The sequence below is a fragment of the Helicoverpa armigera genome, chromosome 15 (genome assembly GCF_030705265.1).
Source record: "Helicoverpa armigera isolate CAAS_96S chromosome 15, ASM3070526v1, whole genome shotgun sequence".
Taxonomy (NCBI): Eukaryota; Metazoa; Arthropoda; class Insecta; order Lepidoptera; family Noctuidae; genus Helicoverpa; species Helicoverpa armigera.
In genome coordinates, this window is record NC_087134.1 from 4,402,181 (window position 1) to 4,412,678 (window position 10,498).

At 33.8% G+C, this 10,498-nt stretch overlaps 1 protein-coding gene across 1 annotated transcript in view; it reads left to right on the forward strand.

The window, feature by feature from the left end:
• Positions 1–3,755, forward strand: part of LOC110376398 (G-protein coupled receptor dmsr-1) — a 49,800-nt gene extending 46,045 nt beyond the window's left edge. The window contains exons 6-7 of the mRNA XM_049845255.2: positions 2,668–3,055; positions 3,437–3,755. Of these exons, the coding sequence (XP_049701212.1) occupies positions 2,668–3,055; positions 3,437–3,660 (612 nt within the window). The 3' untranslated portion in view covers positions 3,661–3,755. The remainder of the gene's footprint in view (positions 1–2,667; positions 3,056–3,436) is intronic.
• The last annotated feature ends 6,743 nt before the right edge of the window (positions 3,756–10,498 follow it).

The window sequence follows — 10,498 nt, forward strand, 5'->3', positions numbered from 1 at the left end:
CAATTTCCAAAATATCCGTCTGACCTATTTTTATGCGTATTGTGGATTTTTCAGTCAATCAAGATAATCAACGCGTCAAACCTTCGTCTCGCGTATATTGATAACTTTCACGGTTTCAGCTTCCTTTGTAATACTCGTACAATACAGTTATGTAAAATATCTATCTTTGTCAGCAGGGTTTTTATAAAAGGCCTTAGTGCCTATGTCATAATTTCTCGTGAAATCTATAAAATAATCTGTTATGTATGAATTCAGAAAAAAAGGTAGGCAAAAGTTTTTTTCAAAATCGAGTTACCTATAGTTTTATTAAAAAATGCTTCTCATTCTACATTGATAAATCAGTCTCGTCATCAGCCCCCTAAGCTTATATTAATTTTATTTTGGGTTGGCGAAGATGTCTTCTCCTTCCATACTCTTCTATCTGCCGTCATCTCATAAGTACGTGCGTAAGCTCTTTCTAACGAACCTTTATAATATCTATAACTATGATATATATCTGACCCATTGATTCTAACAGTACCTATACCTACGTAATACTAACTAATTTATGCTGCTAATTTCTAATATCAGTAGCCTTATCATCGTCGTATTATCATACGCCAATGTTCTCCGTTCTATCGATATAACGATATAGCTTGTCTAACGGCTGTCATGAAATCTAATAGCGTGTTCAACGGAAACTAGACTAAGGAGGATCACACACTATCACACAACGGAAAGCATCTGTAAGGACGTCCATAGTTTGTCAGTTTTACTAAAGTAATTAAGATCAAAGTTAAGTTAGACAAGGAAGAAGAATATATATTGATTCTACCTCTAAAATATGCATAGGGGGCATCAATGTCTGTTGCGTGGCAGTGTGTCATCATCTGCTTAGCCTCTCACAACTATGTTGGGGTCGGCTTCCAGTCTAACCGCATGCAGCTGAGTACCATTATTTTTGAGTGCGTGAAGCGTGGTAGTGTGTGACCCGCTTAAAACCACATTTACCGTAACTATACGGATATTCAAATTCTAGATTCAGGTAAATAGTTCAGGTTGAGTGCTGTTTACGCAGATTTTATATAAACCTGTCAATTCACAAATTGGGTACACAGATTCTTGTACAAGTGTTTCTTAGAAGTAAATGTTTTTGTTCCGAGTTATTTGTACTGGAATTTAATTTTAGTTTTTGTTTCGCACTGTAACTACTTCTCACATTCAAGACATTCTTCTGTGGAAGGGTAGAATTTGAAATTAAAAACTTCTTACGTTACTTTCCAGTTAACGAAACAGTGTCCAACTTATTTTATTAGACTTAGTACCACTTGCATAGTTTTTAACTCTTTTTTTTATTAATATCGCTCATGCTACAAAAAACACAAAAGATTGCACTTTAATGTTTTTCTTATCATACTAAAAGGTTTCCATGACAATTTCACAATCAAATTATTAAGAGACATTTTCTTCTCCAAGCAAAAAATACGGAGAAAATGCAGGAATACGGTTTTTTCTCGTTTTTTTTTTTACTTTCTATTTATAGACATGAGAATAATGATTTTAGTCACATTTTTTTTTTTCGAATTGACAATCTTTATCACTTACGAGCTGTAGTTCGGATTAAGCTTGATGTTATGAAAATCTATGACGACGTGACCCCAAAATACAGCCTATATATCAAATCACCACGATAATATCTGTCTACGGTTGAACTATTGTACGCCCAGTGATTTTCGATATTAATTTGTATTCCTTTGAGAAGATTGATATTAGTTCGAATAGCGTGAAGCTATGCCATTATCGAAACTGAGGTTAGACCGCTCCTATAATTAATTGATTTCTCTTAAGTATTGCGTGTCTGTAATATATCACTGTGTAAGACAATTGTGTTAATTTCAAGGTGAAGGTCAAGATGGGACGTTAAGTCAATATTCTAAGTGTTATGTAACAAGCGTGGTGATTAATGCTCAATCCCTCTCCGTATGAGAGGAGGCCTGTGTCCAACAGTGGGACGATGAAAAGGCTGTAACAGTAACAGTATGTAACAATACTGAGGTCAAAATTCACTGATAACGTAAACGTCCATTTTCTTCAAACAATTCTTCAAATTATGTATTTACTTTGAAATTTGTAAGTAGGTACATGAAAATTTACAGTGAAAAATTGTATCAAGAAAACTGTTTATGTTTATGTTGTCGATAAATTTGGGCCTATATACACATACACATAATAGAGTAGATCAAACAATACACCATTCTAATTGAAAGTACATAACATTATCATTAGTAGTATCCCCTAAAGAGTTACTTCGTAATTATAAAACTTTTATCAGACGATTGTCCAGCGGGATTGTTAATTAAGCGCTAGTCGGAAAGTGCGATCGGAAACATTATCTTATCGATATCGACATTTTCTCCTATTACATAAAGGAGATCATGCGATATTTTTGTGGCAAATCGATAATATCAAGGTTGAACATGACATTGTAGAAATTTACGTAGCCTATAAAAAAATCTCACCCTTTTCCAAAATTACGTTTTGATGGTCTCTTACCTTCGGAAATAGAAACACAACTCATTCATTTATAATCACAATTCAAAAGTGATACTTCACAAAATTAATCGTATCTCACATCAAACGAAATTAAACAAAGTACAAACTTACTAAGAAAATTAATTTCTCTTCCAGGTATTCACAATACACAAAGATTTCGCTTTCGACAAAAGTGGGCATATGCTGACAAAAGTCTACTTTGTTGACTCTGATTACGACGGCAGTTTGTACCAGATTAATTTCTGGGTACATGCAGTACTTATAAAGTTGTTACCTTGTGTCATTCTGACTGTCATCAGTGCGTGGTTAGTAAGAGCGCTATACAGAGCAAATAGTAGGAAGAAAGCTCTGAAAGGCTACAGCGCTTGTCCCGCGAACACGGTTGTCAATGGCAACGGGAATGTGTTCACGAGAAAATCTACGAAGCGCTCGAAAGCGGAGCGGAGGACTGATCGGACTACGAAGATGTTGGTCGCTGTGCTGTTGCTGTTCCTGTTGACGGAGTTTCCTCAGGGGATTTTAGGTATGGTCTTGCAAATTTAGCTTTTTTTATTGTCGTTCTGAGAAGTGTCACAGATACACATTAGCTAGATGGGGTGATGATATTGTAAAGGCAGCTAGCTGGCGATTGAGCAGTAATGGTTTAAATATTGCTCAGCTCAGCCGGTGAGCCCTTTTTGATGGGAAATCATCAAATGACTCCTCCCTCATGTGGATTAGCAGCAAGACACTCTTACTGACTAAAACCCATCATGTTCCTTCTGAAGCCCTTTCGGCACCAGGCGCTCAGTAACTCTTTCAAACAATCCCTTAGCACCAGCAAGTTTCGGCATAGGTGGACCCTACTGCCCTAACTAGACGTAATACCTATTTTGAAAGTCAATTTCTTCTTTTTTCTTTTCAGGTCTTCTAAGTGGAGTCCTTGGAAGGTGTTTCTTCAAGCAGTGCTACGATCTCTTCGGCGAGCTGATGGATGCACTGGCACTCTTAAACGGGGCTATCAACTTTGTCCTATACTGTTCCATGTCTCGACAGTTCAGGACAACCTTTGGGCAGATGATACGGAATAGGTGTGCTACCGCGCAAAGAGCGAACTCGCATACCGAACTACAGACTACGTATGTGTAGATGTGTGTGTGCAAAGAAGTGATGAAGTGTTTATATGTGCAAAAAGACAAGCTTTAGACTTAGCAGTGTTGATGTAAGTGAAATCTTAAAAAATGTATATGGACATGTAGCTTTTTGCAAAAAAAAGTGAAAAGTAGTGTTGAACTCAAATCTCAATAGTGAAAGACTGGCACAACTTTGAGTGACTATGCCTACTAATATTCGAACTCGGCTGGAAGTTGTACCTAAATACTAAAATCTCTTTTTTTCAAAAGGTACATGAGATATAAATGTGACTTAAAGATTAAGAGCGTTTTAGTATTCGCGTGTTCTACGGACAACGAAAAACTTTACTGTTAAGTATGAACTTTAATGTACATTGCCTTGCTTAATAATTGAAGTATCGAAATGAATGTTACGTACAAAGTGGAATTGACACCATAGCGGAAAGTAGATTTTATTTAAATCTTGCTCGAAAACATTAAAATATGTTTTTTTCTGTGACAAATTAAAACAAAGAAATAGATGATGATGTTGTTTTTTTTTTCAAAAAATATGTACACATAGTAAAAAAATTTAGGTATACGTGTAATATAAATGATGGCAAAAATATTTTGATATAGGGACTTTTCCACCTGATAAAATACAGTGTGAAGATAACTGTGTCAATTTATTGGCAAATTGTTCGGCAAGGTACCTACAGAGGAAAATTTGTACAGAATTGTACCTAATATGAAAATTGTGACGTCAATCATACGGATGGATGGTCTGTGTATTTTTCAAAGAAAATTACAAAATCATGCCTTAAAAAGCTTGTATGGGTACATTGTATCTATGAGTACCTACATGTTTACTTAGACAGAACCGGCTTATACATATGTATAAAGAGGTTGATATTGAACAAGTTATATTTCTCATTGACTTTGCCAAACTGACCGTTTTTCTTCCATTAAATCCTAAGCACACAAAAAAAGACAAAACTTTTCCTCAATTTTCATCAGTTGGCTAGCTGTGTTTAACGAAATACGTATAGATTGAAACTTGTACAAAGAATAAGACATTTTTCTTTGATTTCCACTGACCGAAACTTTCCACTCGATAACCCTTTGTAAATTGAAATACCTATTGTCGTCAATTTAGGTCTAAGTTGTCTTTTACTTTTTTTTGTCTGTAATCGATCTGGCAGCCTCAATATAATCACCAGTTAGATACCATTTTCAAACTGTTTTATTATTTTCTAAAGATTATTTGTATTGGTTATTTGAAACAGGTATCTACTGTTTTATAATTATATTTACATTTACACATTTACAAAAATAAAAATAGGGGGAAAAATTAAAACTAAGTATCAAAATATTCATCCGCTTAGCTGTCAGCGGGGATCGTGTCTGAACGTGGCTTTGGCCGAAGTAAAGATTAGCCTTTTGGTCACGAGTGGACTCCACTAATCGCTTGGATATTTCACGATAAAGCCTGTGGTCTCATGGTCCCATGGTTTTATTTGTATTGATATGTTTTCGAAGGTCAAATCACCACTCAAAAAATACATTTATGAAGACGCCATTTTTCTTATAAACCCTTTTTATGGTGGCGAACGCCACCGTCAGTTAAGGTCTCGATCTGACCGCGACAAAGATAAATTGAATCTCGAATATTCAAGACAGTGATTGAAACGTCTTTCAGCCTCTTGTAAAATATTACGTTCAGAGGTTCTGTCAGGAACAAACAAAAGTGAGGCTCGGTTTCACTGGGTACCGATAAAGTTTCAGTTAGTTGTCTGATGACAGTCAGTTAGTTGTCAGACAAGTTCCTGATAGCCTATCAGAGACTTTGTCAGATCAATGGCAATCAAATTTTCATTATCCCTAGAAAGATAATGCCATCGATTTAAACATAAACACGAGTAATAAACACAACTTTTTGTGAATCATTGGATTTACCACCCCTAAGTAAATTTCCTTTAAAAAGAATTAGTAACGTTTTTATACGACTTTCCTCTCATAAATAAAGGGGAGTGTCTTTCAAAAGATTTATAGGCGCAATGGTTTGTTTATACTGCTTGCTCAATAAAGAAAGCTAAACAAATGTTTGCATTAGTCACAATTTGGGGCAACCCTGCCGTATTCTCTATGATTTGCATAAACTCGTGCAATATCAACTAGGCACGTACATTTTGCACGATCGGTACAGAATTCCACAGTTGTATCGTGGAAAGAGTACAATAATTCTATATTTGTAGTCACTATTGTGTGGATGAAACTGGTGTTTTCAAAGGGTATATTTTTAATACAAAATAGCTGGAGGGCTTCCTGAAGGATGTATCGTTTTCAGATATGAATATGTCTTTGATGTTAAGTACATATATATAATGTAAATTGCTTTCTTGACGCTATCACGGAAGGTTTCGTTTCGTCGCGAAGGCTTGATGACAATTATATTAATACTAATTAATATGTTACTCGAGATAGGAAGAACGGTTGTTTGTAAAATATTATGATTGTATAGTATTTTATTTAATGCCGTAATAAATGGAATTGTTACTCTAAAAGCGAAGTTTTATTTGTAGTTACAGCCTGTCAATCTTCTACTGAATATTTGGGAAACCATAATAGAAATAGCCAACTAAAAGCGTTTAATTAATTTATGAAACGATCTTCATTTCACGTTTAATTATTTTTGCTTCTGTCCACGGAGAAGCCCATAGGGTTTTTGGAAAACAATGTTGTTTACGTTTATTCGAGTCATACTAAGAATATTATTAGCTCATCTTGCTGCTGTCGTCGAAACGCGTCAAAACTCGGAGACGAGAATTTGGAGGAAATTCATAACCTTTGATTAATTAAAAGACATAAATAACACTCAGGAATACTTAAGTATGAAGCACAGTTTCATATCGTTTTACTGCAGGCACAAAATGTATTTAAGACTCCGACGAATTTAAAAATATACCAAAATTGTGCAAAATGCTTTTTGATTTCAAAGAAAATCTGTCACTCGTCGTTTGAAACTCCAGACTTTTTTGAAGAATCCTTAATTTTACTCAAATCACGCACAGACGCTACGCACCTCTTTATCATATTACCGCAGGACAGACAAGGCCAAGACCAAGATGCCCCATATAAAAATATGTTTACGTATAACATAAACAAACGTTAATATAAAACTTGGCCGTTGACCGCTAGTATACTCGTTAAACATACACACAGACATAGTTCTGTTCATCTTTAATCTTTTAACACTAAACAAAAACGCTTTATGTTAATATACCTTTGATCAGCTTATAAATAAACGTTCGGTGGCTAATAAAATTTTTGGCAACGATATTTGTTTGAAAACTTCGAAAGTCATATTTTTTATTGATTTTTATTAGGTTGCTTTTTGATTGTTTCTCATTAAATTGTTTTCAAAATAAAGTCAAAGGTGTTTATCGAAGTGAGACCAATAGCATAAGCAGTTTCTCACGACAAAGGTTACACAAAACGGCAGCATACCCAATAGGTCACCCTTTACCGCTTCCTATACTTATGTGGCTGGAAAGAAAAAAAAAGAATAAGTAATGCTTGTTTTCTTTATTTGATTTTTTACGTCTGGCTTCTTTGGTCTAGTGATCTCGACTGCTGGTTACAACTCACTTGATTTTAAACGTCGCTCGGCGAACCTGTGAAACAAAACACAATCAACGATTAAATGGTCATCCCTTTGCCAGTCATTACTTTAACTTAAAATAGTATAGAGCTGATACAATAGAGTTGTGAATTTTTACTTTATTAAATTCAATAGTTTTATTTACAACGGTGAAACGAACACAACAAAAATTGTGATGAAAAATATTTGGACCATTTTCTGTTAAATATAATTTATGGAACCACAAACTCCCTAGAGAAACCTGGGTTCAAGCGATATGATTTGACACGCTCATTCACAATAATATTTTCTCTTTTAAACGAGATATTCTGGTTCCACATAATGAGGGAGTTTACCTTTATAATCCAACGGGAATACATAAAACTACGCTATAAAGCTAGGTAAGAATACTAAAGGTTTGCATAGATATGTAGGTTTTATTGTTCTTTTATAGCCAACTGGCCATTTGGCGGCAGAAATATTGGCAAACTTTTCAAACGTTTCGAAATAGAACATTAATCTTGATATCGGAATGTCCAGCTGTGTAAAGGTAAATGTAATAAAAATATTTAGTGCAGTCATTGAAGCATTATTGCTACGATTTTTTTTACTGTGAACCGATTAGCATGAAATTTTGGAATTAGGTTCATCTTACCCTTAACTTCAAAAGTGAATATGATTTGAACTCCGCCACCCCCCCTGGAGGTGGTTGCCACCCCTTTTTTGGGGTGAATATTTTTTTTGCAAAATAACCTCGGATATCGATAGAAGACCTAATTTTAAGCAAAAGTTGTCTTTAAAGTTTAAAAAAAAATCCAATACTTTTCAAGTTATTGGCAATTGAAAATTCGCAATTTTTTTCACTTTTTCATCGGTTTTTTGCAAATATCTCCAAAAATATACGTTTTATCGAAAATGTATAAAGAACAAAATTGTAGCAGGAAAAACAACGAACAATTTGTTTTTTTATAAAAGGTCCTAAGTGCAATATTAAGCTAGATATTAAAGATCAAAGCCGTTTTTTATTTTGTCTGAAATTTAATCGTTGTGGTCAATGCCATGTAGCGGCGATTAGATGCATTTTATACATTCTAATACAAATGGGTTTTGTAGTGCTTGAAATAAGCTTTAAGATGAGCTTAAAATTAAAAGTCTTTTGCATGTAAAATAAGTGAGCTGTATTGCAAATAAGGGGAGCATTTTATATTTTTTCTTTTAAATCAATGGGTTTCATAAGTGCCATTTCCACCAAAATTAAAATTTATCGTATTCCGACTAGGATTAACTTTATTATGAAGAGTTTGATAGATAGTATCAGTTTGGCTGCTTCAGGACAGATATTTTTCAAAAAAGTCACGATTAACGAAAAGAACAAAATTTCAAATTAAAGAAAAACCCACTTGTTTTTCATAATATCTCAAAAATTACGACAGATACGTATAAAAGTGTACGATAAAAAAATTAGGTATTTTTCTGACAAACAAATTGGTTTGTTTGTTTTTTCTGTCGAACAAAAATTGACGGAGATATGATTGTTTAAAGAGCGCGTGGCAGCGCAATCACAGCCTCTCTTAAGCGCTTTAACCCGTCACCGTTTTAAAAAAAAAGTTCTTTACTATATATTGCAATGATGGATGTTGTAGCTCTCTTAATTACTTTTACAGTGGTTTTTTATAAATTGTGATAGCATGAAAATTGAAGGAGTTACGGTCCAAAAACTTGTCATATTTTTTTCTACTTAGTAACTGAAAACTTCGGAGTGTCAATTTTTGGAGCAATGTGAAAGTAGGCTGTATAATAAAGAGTCACAACTATTGTAATGTGTATATATGTCACCGGAAAATAATAAAACGGGTAAATTGATCAACTTACTAAAATAATAGATGGCATAAACTACGTCGATTAAATTTCAGACAAAATAAAAAACGGCTTTGATCTTTAATATCTAGCTAAATATTGCACTTAGAACCCTTTATAAAAAAACAAATTGTTCGTTGTTTTACCTGCTACAATTTTGTTCTTTATACATTTTCGATAAAACGTATATTTTTGGAGATATTTGCAAAAAACCGATGAAAAACGTGAAAAAATTGCGAATTTTCAATTGCCAATAACTTGAAAAGTATTGGATTTTTTTTTAAAACTTTAAAGACAACTTTTGCTCTAAATTAGGTCTTCTATCGATATCCGAGGTTATTTTGCAAAAAAATATTCACCCCAAAGAAGGGGTGTCACTCACCTCCAGGGGGGGTGGCGGAGTTCAAATCATATTCACTTTTGAAGTTAAGGGTAAGATGAACCTAATTCCAAAATTTCATGCAAATCGGTTCACAGTAAAAAAATTCGGAGGTTAGACCGTATTTTTCGCTTCAATGACTGCACTAATTAACGTTATTTTGGAATGAAGAAGTAACAACTATTTAGAACCGTGTAACTAAATTGAAATAAACAAAAATAGATTTGACTTTGAACTAGAGGTAAAAAAAATTCAAATCATTTCTTAACACAGTACCTAGCGTAAGTGGTTTAAATGTTCTTTCCTAATAATTATTTTCGAGAAAAGCTTGGTATTAGTGGGTGGTATAATAGGCTGTTGTAATTATTAATTTTGTTTCTAAGTACCGCATTTCTGAACATCTGTAAAAATAGATTGAATTCCTGGACTAAAGTTATTATTACATTTCTTTAATTAATTGTTTTTGTGGTAAATTGTTGTGACAATAAAGCATTTTAAAAGCATTTTTTGTTAGAGAGCACTGAAATATGACATTTAATTAAATTAGTCTAATGTTTGCTGTTTATGTCCAAAACCAAATTAGCATCTTTTGTCACACACTGTGAAGCATTTTTTGTACTTACATAAGTATGTATATATCTAAATACATATTCAGATATACATAACTTGGTTCTGTACGGTACCTACTGGAGACACCAAAATTAAATCTGGGTAAATAAAATACCTTACTTCGGGTAATTGAATTCCACATATGGAACCGCTGTAAAAAAATCCTTTAGCGAAAGTAGCTTACGAACACACGACAAAGCTCAGGATTAGCATAGTATTGTTACTACAATATTGTACTTTTTGCCAACAATTGTTATGCAGATCACAAGCCACGGGCGCAGCTATGAAATATTACGGAATCCACGAGAATGAATAGAAATAAGTCTTTGTTTGAGATGTTTTGATCTGAATTATTAAAGAACATTGAATTTATGAGCCGTTTCTTCTCTT